At 44.0% G+C, this 19,996-nt stretch overlaps 2 protein-coding genes across 4 annotated transcripts in view; both read left to right on the plus strand.

Annotated features, from left to right (window-relative positions):
• SUSD3 (sushi domain containing 3) overlaps positions 1–2,739 on the plus strand; it is an 82,444-nt gene extending 79,705 nt beyond the window's left edge. For 2 of the 3 annotated variants that reach the window (XM_030207523.1, XM_030207521.1), the window contains one exon: positions 2,099–2,739. In XM_030207523.1, coding sequence (XP_030063383.1) covers positions 2,099–2,312 — 214 coding nt within the window. In that variant the 3' untranslated portion in view covers positions 2,313–2,739. The remainder of the gene's footprint in view (positions 1–2,098) is intronic. The other variant, XM_030207522.1, reaches the window with a different exon arrangement.
• Positions 2,740–17,734: 14,995 nt separating this feature from the next.
• The window catches only part of CARD19 (caspase recruitment domain family member 19), a 33,200-nt gene continuing 30,938 nt past the window's right edge, over positions 17,735–19,996 (plus strand). Inside the window, exon 1 of the mRNA XM_030205735.1 lies at positions 17,735–17,820. Coding sequence (XP_030061595.1) covers positions 17,805–17,820 — 16 coding nt within the window. The 5' untranslated portion in view covers positions 17,735–17,804. The remainder of the gene's footprint in view (positions 17,821–19,996) is intronic.

Below are 19,996 nucleotides of genomic sequence, written 5' to 3' on the forward strand. Positions count from 1 at the left end.
TGCCTGCTGGGTGCCGACTCCTTCGGCGACCCAGAGCCCTCGGTACCGACATGGGAAAGGGACCGGTGACGATGCTTCTTCGACTTCTTGGGACGAAGCATGTCACCGGAGCTTCCCGGTACCGACGAGGAGGACGTAGAATCCAGCCGTCGCTTCCTCGGGGCCGAGATCGAAGAAGGTCGGTCTCGGGGGGGCTGTACCGCAGGAGCCCTCAGGGTAGGGGGAGACCCACCCGAAGGCTCACCGCCACCAGCAGGGGAATGGACAGCCCTCACCTGCACTCCAGACGAAGCACCACCGTCCGACGACATCAGCAGATGAGGTCCCGGTACCACCGACGTCGATGCAGCTGTCCGATGTCTCGGCGCCGATGCAGAGGGCCGATGCCTCGATGCACTCGATGTACTGGCCGCCGAGGTTGAAGGTCTGGACGCTGAAGACGTCGATGCACTCGATACCCCCGGTGCCGATGCCGACAAAGAGCCCGAGAACAAAATGTTCCACTGGGCTAACCTCGCTACCTGAGTCCGCCTTTGCAAAAGGGAACACAGACTACAGGCCTGAGGGCGGTGCCCAGCCCCCAGACACTGAAGACACGACGCGTGCCTGTCAGTGAGTGAGATTACCCGGGCGCACTGGGTGCACTTCTTGAAGCCGCTGGAAGGCTTCGATGTCATGGGCGGAAAAATCACGCCGGCGAAATCGAAAGACGAAATGGCGAAATTTGGCACAGAAAAAAGGGAAATTTCGACCGGGGCCTAAGTAAGGCCTACCCCGACGACGAAAGAAAACTTAACGGGGCGAAAAAACTCGAAGTAGAGGGAGGAAAAACCAAAAGTGGTTAATCCAAATAATTTCTGGATTTCTCACAGAAAGCAGTCGAAAAACGACGCGCGAGGCCGACTTTTCGGGGCACGAACGGTAAAGCACAACCGTACCGAGCGCGGAGAAAAGAAGACTGGCCGGCACAAGCCAGTTTCGGGCGGGAAGACGGCCGCGCATGCGCGGTGCGCATTGGCGCGCAAGGACTAGCAAAGGCCTTTGCTAGTGAAGATTCCGATTGGAGGGGCTGCCGTGGACGTCACCCATCAGTGAGAACAAGCAGCCTGCTTGTCCTCGGAGAAAGTCTTATTATTTAGTATTTAAGATGGCTGTTTATGGTATGCTTTCTTGAGAGTGGAGGAGTGGCCTAGTGGTTAGGGTGGTGGACTTGGGAACTGAGTTCGATTCCCGGCACAGGCAGCTCCTTGTGACTCTGGGCAAGTCACTTAACCCTCCATTGCCTGCCGCATAGAGCCTGCCATGAGTGGGAAAGCGCGGGGTACAAATGTAACAACAACAACAAATCTGTTTTCAGTAGCCTTCGGAAGATAGTTAGGTCTTGCGTTGTTTTTATGGCCTTCGGTAGTGCGTTCCATAGCTGCGTGCAAATGTAGGAGAAACTGGTCGCGTATGTGGATTTATATTTTAGCCCTTTGCAGTTAGGGTAGTGGAGATTGAGGAATGTGCATGCTGATCTTTTTGCGTTTCTAGTAGGCAAGTCTATAAGATAAATTTATAGTATAAGATATGATGTGATACTACTTAATCTTGATTTGTCCTTGCCATTTTTAGGGCACTGACCTTATTCTCCAGCTACTGAAGCTGACTGAATCTGTCCAGCCATGATCAGGGCACAGACCGTAGAAGTCTGCCCAGCACTGGCTTCGCTTCCCAATTACTGGTGTTGCCATCTCATCACTTCTAAGCTTGTTTGGTTCTATGCCTTCTATATAGGATTCCTTTGTGTTTATTCCACGCATTTTTTAATTCCGTTACCGTTTTCATCTCTACCACATCCTGCAGGAGGGCATTCCGGGTATCTACCACCCTTTCCGTGAAAATGTACTTCCTGAGTCGTTCCCCCACCCCCACATATATGGAGCTGTGGTCCTGCACTGTGTGCCTGCCAAAGACCGTCAGGCTGACATATCGCTTAAAATAGTAGAGAAGGATCTTAAATTATGAAGCATTCACTGTACTACAAAAAAATATGAAATGGAGCTGAAATATTATAATATTGAGACATTTTCTTTCTTTTTTTTCCCATTTCTTCCAGAAGTCAAGAGTCACAAATTAGAGATATCACAAGGCCTATGGTTTCCAGGGAATGCCACTCTCAGAGCAAATCCAACAATGCACAGACTGTATCAGACAAACGAGCCATATCAGGATGCAACAGGATATATACAGTGAGTGGAACCCATGTGGTGGAGGTCTACAGACAAGATCGAGGAGCTCAGAAGAAGCAGGGATCTCACATGCCTGGGTAGCCTGTTTCCAGATGCAGGGGCCTTCCACTGACCAAAATCTAAATATACAATGTGCCTTAAAAGCCCCATGGAAGAAAACAAAATCTTTAATATTCACCTGTAGATGAAGATTTTGTATTGTAGCAGACTGTCCCAGGGAAATGTTTCTAGATTTTATCAAAGTCAGATATGTAACGCTGTCACATAAAGAGAGTTACTCACACAAAATAATCTGAGCCAATGCATTATAAGTTTGTATTTCTGTAGATTCCACTGGAGCTGTAACAATGAATATATTTACTTCTTTTAAGTCACAGCAGTAACAAGTATGTGATCCAGGATTTCTTTCAAGTTGCATTCCTTTTTATAAACATGTAAAAAAAAAAAAAAAAAAAACATATTTTTGCATACTGGTACAAACTAGAAGTGCAATAAAGAATTTTGTAAACAAATATTTACCTCTTCATTCTTAGTTCTGTTTCCCATCTACTCCAAGCTTTTGTTTTTCTCATTTTTTGTGCCGATCTGTCAGCATAGTTGACATTCATAGTTTTGGCACACAATTAAACTTATATTGGTACACTTTACAGTTTACACAAAGTAGCTCTAGTATGAAGTGTAAGTGGAAGCCAAGATACAACAGTGGAACAAGTAGACGCGAATCGTTTGTTTACTCTTTCCAAAAATACTAGGACTAGGGGGCATGCGATGAAACTACAAAGTAGTAAATTTAAAACGATTCAGAAAAGTCCATAGACCATTATTAAAATGACTTGGGGAAAATCCACTGCTTATTTCTGTGATAAGCAGCATAAAATGTATTGAACATTTTTGGGATCTTGCCAGGTATTTGTGACCTGGATTGACAACATTCCATGCTACAAATCCCAGGGCAAGCAGTTGCTTCCTCATGTATGTCTCAATAGCAGACTGTGGACTTTTTCTCCAGGAACTTGTCCAATCCTTTTTTTAAACCCAGGTACGTTAACCGCAAAGAGTTCCAGAGCTTAACTATTCATTGAGTGAAAAAATATTTCCTCCTATTGAGCATATGTGTTAAGGCACAATGATACTGGGTTCTGTACTGCCCTGAAAAGTAAAAAACACAGTAACTTCAGAAAGAAAATATGAGAAAAGTCCAAAAACCTGATTACGTTACCTCCAGACTTGTAGCCAGCTAACACCTCAACCATTCTAAGCGGGTTCCAATCAAAGAAGCCCAGATTAAACTTATGGGAAACAAAATTTTTTAAAATAATTTTAAATATAAAATGTTTAAAAAAGATACGTTTTTGGGAGTTTCCGAAATGACAAATAGGACTGTGATAAAGAAAATAACCCTACAACAGTGGAGGAGTAGCCTAGTGATTAGTGCAGCAGACTTTGATCCTGGGGAACTGGGTCCGATTGCCACTGCAGCTTCTTGTGACTCTGGGCAAGTCACTTAACCCTCCGTTGCCCCAGGTTCAAGTAAGTACCTGTATATACTATCACACTGCTTTGAATGTAGTTGCAAAAACCACAGAAAGGCAGAATATCAAGTTCCATTTCCCTTTCGCTATTTGAAATTCTACATGGAATGTTGCTAGTGGAGGAGTAGCCTAGTGGTTAGTGCAGTGGACTTTGATCCTGGGGAACTGAGTTCAATTCCCACTGCAGTTCCTTGTGATTCTGGGCAAGTCACTTCACCCTCCATTTCCCCAGGTACAAGTAAGTACAAGTAACTGCTTTGAATGTAGTTGCAAAAAAAACACTGAAAGGTGGTAAATCAAGTCCCATTCCCTTTCCATGAAAGTATTCTTGACCAAAACTAATATTGTACTGTTTTCTGGCTTAACATATCTCCTATTTATCAAGCGATATTTTCCCAGATTCCATATATATCATGTCCAAATGTTTGTGCCCAACTTTAGTGCGCATATAGGAGAGTTGTGTGTGCAAATAAATTGGTTAATGGTCAGAAGCATCAGTAATTGGGTGCTAACAACCAATTATTGATGTTAATTGGCAGTCTTAAAAATTTGCACTCGCATCTCGCTGCATGCTATTCTGTAAAGCATCCAGATAATCAAATGCACCGGATATAATTATAAATTGAAGTACATAAGTACATAAGTAGTGCCATACTGGGAAAGACCAAAGGTCCATCTAGCCCAGCATCCTGTCACCGACAGTGGCCAATCCAGGTCAAGGGCACCTGGCACGCTCCCCAAACGTAAAAACATTCCAGACAAGTTATACCTAAAAATGCGGAATTTTTCCAAGTCCATTTAATAGCGGTCTATGGACTTGTCCTTTAGGAATCTATCTAACCCCTTTTTAAACTCCGTCAAGCTAACCGCCCGTACTACGTTCTCCGGCAACGAATTCCAGAGTCTAATTACACGTTGGGTGAAGAAAAATTTTCTCCGATTCGTTTTAAATTTACCACACTGTAGCTTCAACTCATGCCCTCTAGTCCTAGTATTTTTGGATAGCGTGAACAGTCGCTTCACATCCACCCGATCCATTCCACTCATTATTTTATACACTTCTATCATATCTCCCCTCAGCCGTCTCTTCTCCAAGCTGAAAAGCCCTAGCCTTCTCAGCCTCTCTTCATAGGAAAGTCGTCCCATCCCCACTATCATTTTCGTCGCCCTTCGCTGTACCTTTTCCAATTCTACTATATCTTTTTTGAGATACGGAGACCAGTACTGAACACAATACTCCAGGTGCGGTCGCACCATGGAGCGATACAACGGCATTATAACATCCGCACACCTGGACTCCATACCCTTCCTAATAACACCCAACATTCTATTCGCTTTCCTAGCCGCAGCAGCACACTGAGCAGAAGGTTTCAGCGTATCATCGACGACGACACCCAGATCCCTTTCTTGATCCGTAACTCCTAACGCGGAACCTTGCAAGACGTAGCTATAATTCGGGTTCCTCTTACCCACATGCATCACTTTGCACTTGTCAACATTGAACTTCATCTGCCACTTGCACGCCCATTCTCCCAGTCTCGCAAGGTCCTCCTGTAATCGTTCACATTCCTCCTGCGACTTGACGACCCTGAATAATTTTGTGTCATCGGCGAATTTAATTACCTCACTAGTTATTCCCATCTCTAGGTCATTTATAAATACATTAAAAAGCAACGGACCCGGCACAGACCCCTGCGGGACCCCACTAACTACCCTCCTCCACTGAGAATACTGGCCACGCAATCCTACTCTCTGCTTCCTATCTTTCAACCAGTTCTTAATCCATAATAATACCCTACCTCCGATTCCATGACTCTGCAATTTCTTCAGGAGTCTTTCGTGCGGCACTTTGTCAAACGCCTTCTGAAAATCCAGATATACAATATCAACCGGCTCCCCATTGTCCACATGTTTGCTTACCCCCTCAAAAAAATGCATTAGATTGGTGAGGCAAGACTTCCCTTCACTAAATCCGTGCTGACTTTGTCTCATCAGTCCATGTTTTTGTATATGCTCTGCAATTTTATTCTTAATAATAGCCTCCACCATCTTGCCCGGCACCGACGTCAGACTCACCGGTCTATAATTTCCCGGATCTCCTCTGGAACCCTTCTTAAAAATCGGAGTAACATTGGCTACCCTCCAGTCTTCCGGTACTACACTCGATTTTAGGGAGCTCACAGTCATATAAGTCAAAATATGCTCAGCTTCTTTATATCAATCTATTTTCTCTAAAGATCAATAAGATCAAATGGATCAGGAAGTCATAGTAGGATCTATCAGATAAGCGTACCCGCCCCTATTTGGCTAAATTACTCAATGAGCCAAGCATACTTTTCAGGGGTGGTATCGTAATCCTCATTAATCCTTATTATTTTTTTAATTAATTTTTTCATTAGTATTTACTTTCAGATTTTTTTCTTTTAGTCAAGGAGTGTGGTAGCCATGTTAGTCCACTCTTAAGGTTATCAATAGAAATCAAACAAAATAAAACATGGAAAAGAAAATAAGATGATACCTTGTTTATTGGACATAACTTAATACATTTCTTGATTAGCTTTCGAAGGTTGCCCTTCTTCGTCAGATCGGAAATAAGCAAATGTGCTAGCTGACAGTGTATAAAAGTGAAAACATTCAAGCATTACTATGACAGTCTGACAAAAGCCATTATGCAGCATTTCATCAAGCTGAAGCCATTAAACATATATATCTCTATCTCAGATTTCTTCAGATTTCTTTCTGCTATATCTATGTAAGGATTTAAAGATAGTACTTAGCTTTTGTAAAGCTCTTAAATGCTGGAGACCCGATGCCACCGACATAGATCCATGTTTCGCATTTCCATGCTGTTTCAAGGTAGTCTCCAAAAGTATCTCTGATGGATGGCGTCTAAAACATCTGGTCTCCAGAAAAACACATTTCTAATGAGCTGCTTGCAGGGAATACAGTAGATGGCCTGTCATAGGACATAGGACCACTGGAAGGAGAGAAAGAACGGCTTGGCTACCCACCAAGAAACAGACAGCCTTTGCAGTACAATGATCTGCTGAGTTAAGGGTACTGGTGTTTGAATGTCAAAAGAGGCCACCCTGAGGGAAAAGTAGTATAAATGTGTTAAGGAAATTTGACAACTGAGTGGACAGCAGAGGAATTTGAGTAGGTTATTCCCTCAATTTGCCAAATTAACATTAGAAGAATAAGTGAACATATAGCAAGAGTCATTAGTTCAGTTAACCACAAAGCTAGTCCCAAATGAAAGCTGAGTAGGATGGCATCATTGGAGTGATGTCTCTAGACAGAAATATTTAGAGTAGCTGCTGAAGGCAAACTAGATATGGGGCAAACCAAAGTGATATTTCCACACATCATGGCCATCATACACACCTCCCACCCTACACACACTTTTGAATTAGCTTTCTATGCATAATTAAACCCTCCCCTTCCTGCCAGATAAAGAAACCCTCCCCCTTCAGCCAGTTACTTTTCCCCAGGGCCACCGGGAGGGGGGTGGGGGCAAAATTCCCTGGGCCTGGCCTCCGAGGGGGGGGGGTGGCGCCGGCAAGCTTTTTCCTGCCTGCCTGCTTCTGTGTGCCAGGAGGACCTGGATGATTGTATTAACGTCATAACCCGGGCAGGTTATCACGTTAATGCAATCATCCAGGTCCCAGCACACAGGAGCAGGAGACGACAAACTGAGGGAGGAGCAGTCAGACACAGGAAGGTTAAGGGGCGGGCAGGGGCGGCATTCCAAATGTGGGGGAGTGGAGCAATGGGCCAGGCTGGGGGGGGGGGGGCAGCGGTCCTGCCCCAGGTCCGGCTATGTCTCTTGGTGGCCCTGCAGCTCCCCAGTAAAGCCACCATTATAATTTAGCATCATTCAACAAATATATTTATTTATTTATTGCATTTGTACCCCACATTTTCCCATCTATTGGTAGGTTCAATGTGGCTTACATGTTCCCAGAGGGATAGTTACATATTCTAGCGTAATTGAATACAGAAAACTTAGTACAATTGATCAGAGATTGCATAGTCTGCATTACATACAGTATTAATGCAGTTATTAGGTATTTCATGGCCATACTAAAAAAAAAAAAAATTTTAAGTAAAAGTTCCTCATGCATGTTGTGTGCAGGAAACTTTCCACCAGGTCTGGAGCTGCATAGAAGGGTTGGATAAGAGGAATGGGTAGTTAGCGGTCCTTCCTTCCCTCCAACCTCACCAACCTGGCCCTTATTGCTTGTGCTCAACTATATCCTTGTAGACATCCCCTATATACCTCTCTGTCACCTTTAGCTCCTCCAGGTCTGCCACTCTAGTCTCCAGGGATTGGACTTATTCTCTGAGGGCTAAGAGATCTTTCTGCCAAGTACAGACATAACTGCCCCTCACCAACTGGTAGTTAATTACACATGTGATGCTTAGGTGGTAATTCTCAAAAGGTCACCTAAAGTTAGGTGCTGGGATGATAGTCTGGATTCTCTAGGATTGTTCAAAAATCTCAATATAAATCCTGAAGCTCCAGTTCTATTTCATAAATTCAATATTCCCCAACAATAGAGCTATTCCCCTTACACCTCAACATACAAGAAAATGTTAAAATTGTGATTATCACCTCAGGAACAGTACATGCTCCTTCCATTGTAAGGTTTTTGTTTGTGTAGTGACTCCAGCAGAGGTGCTCTACCTCGGTTCTCAAGAGCCACAACTCGGGTTTTCAGGATTTCCTCAATGAGTATGCATGAGCTCTATTTGCATGCACTGCCTCCATTATGTGCAAACAGATCTCATTCATATTTATTGCACAAATCCTGAAAACCTGACTGGGCGAGGGCTGAGATTGGATACCACTACCCTACAGGCTGTGAATACCACTAGTCCTGACCATTATTTTGGGTGATAAGGGCTGCCTTTGGTGGCCCTCGTCTCACAACCTGCTTTCAAATAGGCCAGACGCTTTGTAAAATAACACAAAACCCTGCAAAAGACACTGGAAACCTACTGTATACAGCAAACTTACCGCACTATAACAGCCCTAACCCACTTATGAAAAGACAGTGCTATAAATCCTACACTGGGTACTAGCGCACTGATATAGCTGTGACTGAGAAATTTAAAGAGGCCCCTTCCAAAGAGGTTTCCATTTTATTTGCTCCAAGCATGCTCACAACCATGTGCCTGTCCATCAGTCCCTTAGTAGCTGACGGAGGAGCAGAAGGGATTTGTACTTTCACTTTCCTCTTGCCCATTGCATAGTTAAAAATAGCCAACCATACGTACGAAAGCACCACCTTCCCACTTATCACCAGGCTCCAAGACTACAAAGAAGCACCCAGTGTCACAAGACTCTCTTGGTGTCCTTCAACACTCCTCAGTAATCTGAAGGGGCTTCCAAAGGGGCAAGATATGCCCCTTTGGGTGTGCCCCTGCAGTATGATGCAGTAGTGATGGTCTTTTGATGCTGAGTGTAGATGACATCACCACCACAATGGCCCATCTCCACCCGACCTCTGCAGATTCAGTTAGTATGCATACTATATAGTCTCTTTCCATAGGCTCTTACAATCTTTCCCTTGATTCTACCCATTGAAATCAATGCTGCAGGTCCCATAATGCACCATATGGCTGCCAGAAATCCAGAACTGACCTAAAATCTCCCTCCTGGATCTGAACAGCTTGGCTCCTTTGTTCATTGGTTCCAGCAGAATTGCAAGTGAAGTTCAAAGTTTACAAGGCACTGTAGGACAGATTGCCATATTGTTACATTCCAAGTAGGACCTGCTATATTGACTACTCCATATCCTAGTCAACCCTCATTCACGCAAAATGGTGCCTTTGGGTCCCTGCCTTTGGAGTGCTTTACCACAACCCTGAGGGAAAACATATTTACAATTTTAGAAGAAACTGAAATCCTGTTTGTTTGTTTTTTAATTCTATATTTCGGCATAGAAAGATAGGAGGGTTCATATTGCAAACCGTGCTGGAATGTCTTAAGGTTTTGCTTTGTAAACCATTCAGTTGTGATTTACTATGAGACATATACAAAGTGAATAAAGCCAAGTAAATGGACAGGAAAGACATGATAGCTTACTGTTATTGATCTGTTACCAAGCTGCTGTTAGAAAAAAAAGGCATTAAAGGGCCTTTCAATTCCTTTTTCAGCTCTATGTATGCACTGGGATATAACAATCCACATTTTTCCTTAGAAAAACCGCTGAATATGTGCCTCTGTTTCCCCAGGCATGTGGTATTAATAGATTATCAAAGTCTGACCTGAGAAAAGGTTCTTCTCCAGATGTATCTGTGGAGAAAGAAACCTTCATACTACTGTACCTGAATGTAATTCGCCTTCAGCTACTACAGAAGGGCATAAACAAAATGTAAATAAAGAAATAAATAATAACAACTGCTTTTTCTCAAAAGTGCAAGATTAAAGCAGCAGGACTACCATTGTTCACACTGGAATCTAAAAACAGCGAATGTTTGTACCTTCTTGGAATACAAAAATGTCTACTTTGACTGCCCCTCTTTGTTAGATGTTTGTAGTGATGCACAGTGATGGTAAACAGCTCAGCAGCACCCAGCACTACTTTAGAACCGATATCAGAGTACATACAGAATATCAAATGAAATAAAATAAAATACATGAGCAGGTTTCACTTTTGTTTAAATCATCTTGCTAGTATCATTATGTTAGTATAAATCAGGTGATTCGTTTATTGCAACTTTGTAGGACCTAAAGATAGATGGCTGAATATCCAGGTATGTCCGCCGACCCAGAAGTTGTGTGCTTATGTAGGAAAAATTGGATGTGTAGGTTAATTTGTATTTGAGTCCTTTGCAGCTTGGGTAGTGCAGATTTAGGTACGTTTGTGTTGATTCGGATGTGTTTCTAGTTGGTAGGTCGATCAAGTCTGTCATGTATCCCGGGGCTTCACCCTAGATGATTTTGTGAAACAGAGTGCAGATTTTGAAAGCAATGCGTTCTTTGATTGGGAGCCAGAGTAGTTTTTCACGGAGGGGTTTTGTGCTTTTAAATCGTGTTTTTCCGAAGATAAGCCTAGCTGCCATGTTTTGAGCGGTCTGAAGTTTCTTTAAGGTTTGTTCTTTACATCCCGCATAAATTCCATTGCAGTAGTCTACATGGCTTAGTACCATTGATTGCACCAGGTTGTGAAATGTTTCCCTCGGGAAGAATTGCTTCATGCGTTTGAGCTTCCACATTGAGTGGAACATTTTCTTTGTCGTAGATGTCACTTGGCTCTCTAGTATTAAGTTGCTGTCCATTGTAACACCGAGGATTTTCAGGCTGTCTGAGATAGGGAGGGTGTAATCTGGGGTATTGATGATTGTGGGTTGTCCGCTCTGTGTTGGGATGAGAGGATGAGACAGTGTGTTTTTTCTTTGTTGAGTTTTAGTTGAAATGCATTAGCCCAATAGTCCATGATGTTCAAGCTTAAATCTTTAAGAGGTCCTGCCAGGACCTCTCTGAGCTCTTCAGTATCCTGGGATGTATCTCATCTGGCCCCATAGCTTTGTCCACCTTCAGATTCTCCAGCTATTTATACACTCTTTCGTCCATAAACAGCGCAGTATCCACTCCATTCCCAGACGTTCCCTTGGCAGCCAACCTGTCACGGCTGTGTCCAGGTTCCTTGCTCTCAGTCACCTTGCCCCCCGGTGGTTAGACCTGGTAGCTGCTGTGAACAGATGGCTTGCCATTTCCCATGTTCCAGAAGATATTCTGGTCCGGTCTGGATCTTCCAGCCTTCCAGATTGTTTTGGGAGTTTTTTGGAACCAAGCAGTACCCGTACCTGGTGAACTCCCTTGTATGCTGCCTTTATTAATCACCTGGGAAGTTTTCTAGTTTGCCTTGCAACAGTGGTCCTCAGAGCAGTTTCCTTTGGTGAGAGCGAGTTGCAGTGCTGCTGTGTTTTTCCCGGTTACAGCTTTGACCTTGCTTGTCTTCTGGTTTATTCGACTGTCCGCTGCCTGCCTAGACCCGGCCTGTCTCCTGGTTTATTCGACTGTCTGCTGCCTGCCTAGACCTGGCCTGTCTCCTGGTTTTTTTCTACTGTCTGCTGCCTGCCCAGACCCGGCTTGCTTTCTGGTTTCTTCTTCCTGCTGTTTCCTGCGGTTCAGCCTAAGAAGGTGAGTCTTATCGGCCGCCTGCACCCAGGGGCTCAACCCCTGAGGAACGGCGGTCAAGTGCAGGTGAAGTTTGGGCAAATCTCCTGTCCTGCTTGCTCCAGCTTGAGTTGCCTCGGCTGCAGTCTCCATCTGGGAGTTCCGGTCCTGGGTTTGCCGGTACGTCTGTTCTGCCTTGTCTTGTGTTTGGGTGATTCTCCTGCCGCTTCCACTCCTCGGCAGTGGTCCAAGGGCTCACTAACCCAGAGGTTCCACAAGAAACCTGACACAACTGCAGTCCTTCTCCAGGAATTTCCTCCATGAACACTGAAGAGAAATAATTGTTTAGCACGTTCACTTTATCTTCATCACTCTCTACATAGCCATTCTCATTAACTTTCAGTCTCGCAATTCCATTCCTATCTCTTCTCCTTTCTCCAATATATCTGAAAAAGGTCTTGTCACCTCTCTTTACATCTTTAGCCATTTTTTTCTTCCGCTCACACTTTCACTAGCCGTATTTCCCTCTTCGCTTCTTTGAGTTTAAGTGGAAGGGATGCTGAATATCAGCAATCGACTAGCTCAGTGGGGTTTAATCAGGCAGCAGCTTCTCCTGCCCAGTTAAACCCTATATTACAATGTATGCCACTATGAACCAGGCAGAAAGGTATTGTGCAATGGCATCCTTTACATTAGTGTGTTTATTCCAAGGAGCAAAAGTGCCACCTAGTGGCAAATAATATGTAATGCCAAATACTGCTTTGAACAGGGAAGCCACTTTCCAAAACCACTTGCTAAGGTAAAGTAGTCTGTTTTAAAGCTGATCTCATTCCGGCTAAAAGGGAACGTAGGATTCAACTGGGTGAGAAGGCATTCCCAGAGGTTTAGTTAGGACAAAGGCCTTTAACAGAGAGTGCATATTTGCATTTTCAAATGTACACAGTACAGGCTGATTTGCCTGATTAGGTGGAAAGTATAGACACTTTCTTATGTGCACACTTTATAGCGATTAATAGTCAACGGGAAGGTATGAGGAGCTTCCCTTGGATCATTAGCTGCAACATGAGCCTATTATGCAACAATGTGGTCATGCAAAATGTAAAGGAAAATAAAGTTAAAGGGGGAAAAGGGGAACAGGAGCTAAATCTTCCAAATTATATACCTTAATTTCTACTTTCAGTAAAGCAATGTTTGCTGTAACATGAAACTAACAGCCTGATCATCACTAAACACAGCAGTCAAAATCCAAATGTATTTGAAGCATAAAACAGCAAAATCTGGAATTATTCGTATGTAGTAATTTGAGGAGGAGTGGCCTAGTGGTTAGGATGGTGGACTGTGGTCCTGAGGAATTGAGTTCAATTCCCCCTTCAGGCACAGGCAGCTCCTTGTGACTCTGGGCAAGTCACTTAACCCTCCATTGCCCCAGGTACAAATAAGTACCTGTATATAATATGTAAGCCACACTGAGCCTGCCATGAGTCAGAAAAGCACAGGGTACAAATGAAATAATAAAAAAATATTTTTAAAGTATTATATGTAAATGTGTTTAAGCACATGTAGTCAGGAGAAATTTAAGAGAAGCCATTACTATGCATAAATCTATTTTTATATCCCCTAAATGTTCTGCCTTGTCTCTTTACCCATTGTCACACAAATGTACAGCTAAGGTAGGTGTCTAGCTTTAAGTGGATACAGAAGGATAATTGAAAGTCTGCCCCTGTATTTTTAACAATCTTTTAAATTAATTTTCTGAGTATCTTCACAAACATTCTAATACATTTCAAACCCTAGTGATTCATTTCTTTTAACAATCGACATAACGGGCATCAGGATGGGGAGTTGCCAAGCTGGTGACTGCAAGCTGAGCATGGTGAGCAGGTCTGAGAGTTGTGCTGATTTTTTTTTTTTTTTTGCAGCAATACCACTTTGCCTCATACCAAAAGAAAGGGGACTGTTAGAGTTTTACCTCCACTGACTCTGGCATCTTCCCTGACACAGCAAACACTTGACCACTTTACAACTCAGCGCCCACAGAAGAAGACTGGAATAAGCTCTGTTTTGGGAGCAGTGGGAGGAGTCACTGATCCATTAGAGCATGATAATACATTGTTCCCCCCCCCCCCCCCCAGCTATCCTTCTGTGTCCTGCCATGGAGCAGGTTGAGATGGCCGGCCTCAACCTTGCGAAAGTCGCTAGAGCTGGGGTAGGTGGTAGAAGTATCTTTCCCATGGGAACCGTGACGGAGAGTTCGAGCAAGGGGGAGGAAGCAAAGTTAACTCCAGGATTCCAGGGCTCTGTTCTTTCCTGGTTCTCCTCCTACCTCTCACTTCGCATTTTCAGTGTTCACTCTGGCGGTTCCTCTTCAACTTCCATCCCACTTTCAGTTGGTGTCCCCCAGGGTTCTGTCCTTGGACCCCTCCTTTTCTCCATCTATACCTCTTCCCTTGGTACCTTGATTTCATCTCATGACTTTCAATACCATCTTTATGCAGATGACTCTCAGATCTACATCTCCACCCCTGAAATCTCAACCATAATCCATGACAAAATCTCATCCTGCTTGTCTGACATTGCCGCTTGGATGTCTCAACACCATCTGAAACTAAACATGACTAAAACTGAACTTCTCATTTTTCCCCCTAAATCCACCTCCCCTCTTCCCCCATTCTCTATCTCTGTTAATGGCTCTCTCATCCTCCCTGTCTCCTCGGCTCGTAACCTTGGAGTCATCTTTGATTCCTCTCTCTTCTTCTCTGCCCATATTCAACAGATTGCCAAAACCTGTCGTTTCTTTATCTACAACATTAGCAAAATCCGCCCCTTCCTTTCTGAATACGCTACCAGAACCCTTGTCCAAACCCTTGTCACCTCTCGTTTGGATTATTGCAATTTACTTCTCACTGGTCTTCCTCTCAGCCATCTCTCTCCTCTCCAGTCTGTCCAAAATTCTGCAGCACGACTTATTTTCCACCAAAATCGGTATACCCACACTAGCCCACTCCTCAAGTCACTTCACTGGCTCCCAGTCCGCTTCCGCATACAGTTCAAACTTCTCTTACTGGCCTTTAAATGCATCCATTCTGCAGCCCCCCATTACCTCTCCTCTCCCATCTCTCCCTACATTCCTCCCTGTGAACTCCGCTCACTGGACAAATCTCTCGTTGTCCCCCTTCTCCTCCACTGCTAACTCCAGACTTCATTCCTTTTCCCTCGCGGCACCTTATGCCTGGAATAGACTTCCTGGACCTATATGTCTAGCTCCATTTCTACCTGTTTTCAAGTCTATGCTGAAAACCCACCTTTTCACCACTGCTTTTGGCTCCTAGCCAGTACTCAGTTGCCCTCCCCTTGTTCCTTCTCACCCAGTACTTCCCTCACCCTTAATTGTCTTGTCTGTCTGTATTTTTAGATTGTAAGCTCTATTGAGCAGGGACTGTCTCTCTGTGTCAGGTGTTCAGCGCTGTGTGCGTCTGGTAGCGCTATACAAATGCTAATAATAATAATAACTCCCCCCACAGTGGTAACATTGGATATCCTTTAGAAAGCAATAGAAAGGGATTAGAACTTGATATACCACCTTTCTGTGGTTTTTGCAACTATATTCAAAGCGGTTTACATAGTATATACAAGTGCTTATTTGTACCTGTGGCAACAGAGGGTTAAGTGACTTGCCCAGAGTCACAAGGAGCTGCAGTAGGAATTGAACCCAGTTCCCCAGGATCAAAGTCTGCTGCACTAACCGCTAGGTTGCTCCTCAACAGAATTTGAATACTGCTGTTACAAAATCAATGTAAGACACCACGAACTTGGTTGCTACAGTGGGAATGACCTCTCAATCAGTGGATAAGCTGAAGCTGGATTTTGCAGAACACGTACAACATAGTAACATAGTAGATGACGGCAGATAAAGACCTGTATGGTCCATCCAGTCTGCCCAATAAGATAAACTCATTATATATGGTATGAAGTGAAACATCATATGTATACCTGATCTTGATTTCTCCTTGCCATTTTTAGGGCACAGACTGTAGAAGTCAGCCCAGCACTGGCTCTGTTCCAAGATTTCTGAAGTTGTTGTCAAAGCCCCTGAAAAGCTCCACTCCAGCCCATCCAAATCTATTCAGCCTCAGTCAGGGCACAGACCTTAGAAGTCTGCCCAGCACTGGCTTTCCTACCTAATCTCCGCTAAGCTTCTTTGGATCCGATCTTTCTGAACAGGATTCCTTTGTGTTTGTCCCATGTATTTTTGAATTCCATTACCATTTTCATCTCTACCACCTCCTGAGAGGGCATTCCAGGTATCTACCACCCTCTCAGTGAAAAAATACTTCCTGACATTATTCCCGAGCTGGCCCCCTTTCAACCTCAATTCATGCCCTCTGGTCTATGGAAAAGGTTTGTTTGCGGATTAATACCTTTCAAATATTTGAAGTATCATATCACCCCTGTTTCTCCTTTCATCCAGAGTATACATGTTTAGGTCAGTAAGTCTCTTCACGTATGTTTTTCGACGTAAACCCCCCTACCATTGTAGTTGCTTTTCTCTGAACTGCTTCAAGTCTTTTTACATCCTTAGCGAGATAAGGCCTCTAAAACTGAACACAATACTCCAAATGGTGCCTTAACAGGGGCATCAACACCTCCTGTCTTCTGCTGGTTATGTCTCTCTCTATGCAGCCTAGCATCCTTCTGGCTGCGGCCATCGCCTTTTCGCACTGTTTCGTCACCTTGAGATCTTCAGACACCATCGCCCCAAGGTCCCAATTGAGCAGATTGAAAATTTCAACAGATGTATGAACTTGAGAATTTTCAACATTCCTAGGCCTGTCAGAGTTCTCCCATTGGAATTGTTCAAGAAATATCTTATTGAAAATGTAAAATTTTCCTCTGAGCTTATTCCTCCAATTAACAAGATATACTATTTACCTACAAAATTGATCTCAGGGGGACTCTGAAAAATGTGAAGAAGGCAACAAACAAGAATGTAAAGATTTAAAAGATCTTTCCTTAATATTGGAGGATTCATTGTCTGAGGTTCCTAATAGAGCTACACTACTGGTTTTGTTTGTATTCAAGCAAGACCTTAATGTGATTATGATAATGTATTTTAAAAATGCACAGCAAAAGTTTTGTGGTTAAAAACTTTGGTTGTTCCCAGGATACACAAAAGCTTTTCTTAGGTATGAGAGAAGAAGTTAAGAAGCGTGGGGCAACATTTTTGCTGGCATACCCTTGTAAATGTATTATAAGATATTTGGGGATAAAATCTTTGTGCTTGAACAGGTGAAATCTTTTTTAAGTTTAAAAAGGATGTCCAATAATGTTATGTCGTCTTGACATTACGGTGTAGTAATTCAGTACTTGTGGATAATTGCAGGTTATGGTCTTTTCTTCTACTTTTTGATAAAGCTTGATAGCTTTACCTTTTTCCTTCATTTGATCTCCTCATGTATGTAGCCACTCTCCCTACTTTTGTGGTCTGAGGAAGGGAATTATTATATGATCCAATGTTAGTTACTTGTTTTTGCCTTTATTAAGTGTATAATTTTTCTATATTTATGCACCCCTGTTTTTCATGTAACAAGTGGATACTTGTAAACTTGATTGATTGATTGATTGATTGATTGATTGATTGATTGGATGGTATGAACGAATTGATAAACTGAATGCCAGAGGATCTATTTCATGCAAGTATTGAGAATTCTTGGAACAGAACAGAAGAATTGTCATCAAACAACCATTTGTTCTCTTGTAATGGAGAAAAAATTCTCCTCGCCCCCCGCTGGTAATTGTTGGTAATGCAGGCAGATCCCGGCCTCGGTTTTGGCCTCCGTTCAGCGAACCGGGAGCGGCGCCTGCAGCCTGATCGTGGTCCAGTTCGTGCAAGGGGAGCGCTGCCACGGATGGAGGATGGTGTACCGGATTTGTAAGTAGGACCCACGGGGAGGGATCGTGACTGGAGAGGGCAGAGGCAGCAAAAACCACCGACCTCCATCGCCAGGAGAAACTTTGCTAAAGTTACGAGTCTGCGTCCGGTGATGGACGGGAGAAGCAGGGTGACGTTTCGGCTCGATCTCGGGAACTTTGTCTGGTACCGCGTCTGGCGGCCTTTCTCTACCTTCTCACGGTGCTTTTCAGGTTTTCATGACCCCCGGAGCTATGGCCACAGCTCAAGGTCAGTCCTGAGCTAGGCTGGAACCCGTTTCGTTTCAGCTTTTGCTTCGTCCAATGCACAGCTGCTCGTACCATAGGGCGGAAAAAGAAGGACCGTCTTGAGCTTTCCGAGAGTTTGAAAAATATCCCCTTTAGAGGGAGTTGGTTTCTATCATGGACAGTTCGCAGTTGCACTAATAACTTCCCCTGTCCCGCTTGCAAGAAGTGAGCCAATGAGGCGCTGATGAAACCGCATAGTGGAAAGTCAAGGAGGTATCAGAAGCGACACTGTACTGGGAATAATAAAGGAGCAGCTGGTTTGGGAAAAGACTTGAATTGGAACTGAAGCCAATTTCTCAATGCACTACATCAGACTTCTGGAGTCATAATAGGTTGTGCTACTCTGCCTCTCCCTCCTGGTCCTTACTCCTGTTAGTAAATTGCATTAAGCGCTAACGGGGAAAAAAGGCTCAGAACAAAAAAGCAATAAAGCATTTTGCAGTAATTTGTTAGGACACAATTTCTTTTTTGGAAGGGGGCATGTCATGGGCAGGGAATGGGCGTGGAGACCATTATCCAGTTAGTGCGTTTGCATTAGCATATATTTATTATTTATATTTGTTCATGCCGGAATTGGCAAAAGCCAACATGGCACCATGTAAGCCACATTGAGCCTGCAAATAGGTGGGAAAATGTGAGTACAAATGCAACAAATAATATATATATATATCTCACACCTTTTTCAGTAGCAGCTCAAGGTGAGTTACATTCAGGTACTCTGGATGTTTCTCTGTCCCAGGAGGGCTCACAATCTAAGTTTGTACCTGAGGTATGGGTTAAGTGACTTGCCCAAGATCACAAGGAGCAGCAGTGGGATTTGAACTGGCCACCTCTAGATTGTAAGCCTGGTGCTCTAACCACTAGGCCACCCCTGAATAATACTGACATAACATGGGACCACTTGGTAAAAGGGCACCAGTGTGCACCCAGGCTTTGTATGAGGTTAGCACAGCTTTAGCACACAATATTTGGGCGCACGAAACAGAAAAAGAGGTTTGTGCATCAGCTAACCCTGCACTAAGTAAAATGGTTATAAGGCTAATTCACTATTCCACCCAGTGCAGAGACGTGTGCTGAAGAGCGAAAGTCTGAGCACAACGCCAAGACCCCAATGCCAAGGCTGAGGTGGTGGTAGAGGACCCATAACTTTGTGCTGGCTTCAGAGAAGACGGTGATTTGAGATGAAGTGCAGCACTTCACTTCAGGTCACCCTGTGCTCCAAATGCCCTCAGACTCCTTAATTCATGACCCCGAAGCCCCCAAACCCCTTACCCCCCAGCCCCAGAGATAACCCCTGGAACCCTACCCCCGACACCCATTAATGGTCTAGTGGACGTCAAAAATGAAAGAGGGATGGGACGACTTCTCTGTGAGGAAAGGCTAAAGGGGGTAGGGCTTTTAAGCTTGGAGAAGAGACAGCATGCTCAGTTTCACATAAAGGAGCGTGCACAGGAGGACGTCAGCAAGAAGAAAGAGCAGGGCAGCGACAAAATTTGCGGGGGCCCAGGCTCCCGTGGCCTCACCTAGCTACGCCCCTGATTCCAAGTAGCTGCATGGGGTGAGTGCTCCTCTCCTCAGGGCCAAATTTTATATCAGAAAATCGGTTTTACTCTTTTTAGTCATTGCAGCAGCCCTCTGATCATTGTTTGCTATCGATTAATGATGGTTACAAGCAAAAATGACAAGCCTGATCAACTGATTTGACCTCTGAGTGGGAAAAGGCCTAAACCAGAGCCGAGCATGCTGGAAAAAAAAATGGTGTCGAAAGCGAGTGAGTCACAACTCGAGCTACTTATGATTACACACTATGGGATTTCTGCGCACATCGTTATAAAATGTGATGTGTGCGTAACTCCCAATTTAATTGCCCTTATTTAGGAGTTACGCAC

The sequence above is a fragment of the Microcaecilia unicolor genome, chromosome 6, assembly GCF_901765095.1.
Source record: "Microcaecilia unicolor chromosome 6, aMicUni1.1, whole genome shotgun sequence".
In the NCBI taxonomy this organism is placed as follows: Eukaryota; Metazoa; Chordata; class Amphibia; order Gymnophiona; family Siphonopidae; genus Microcaecilia; species Microcaecilia unicolor.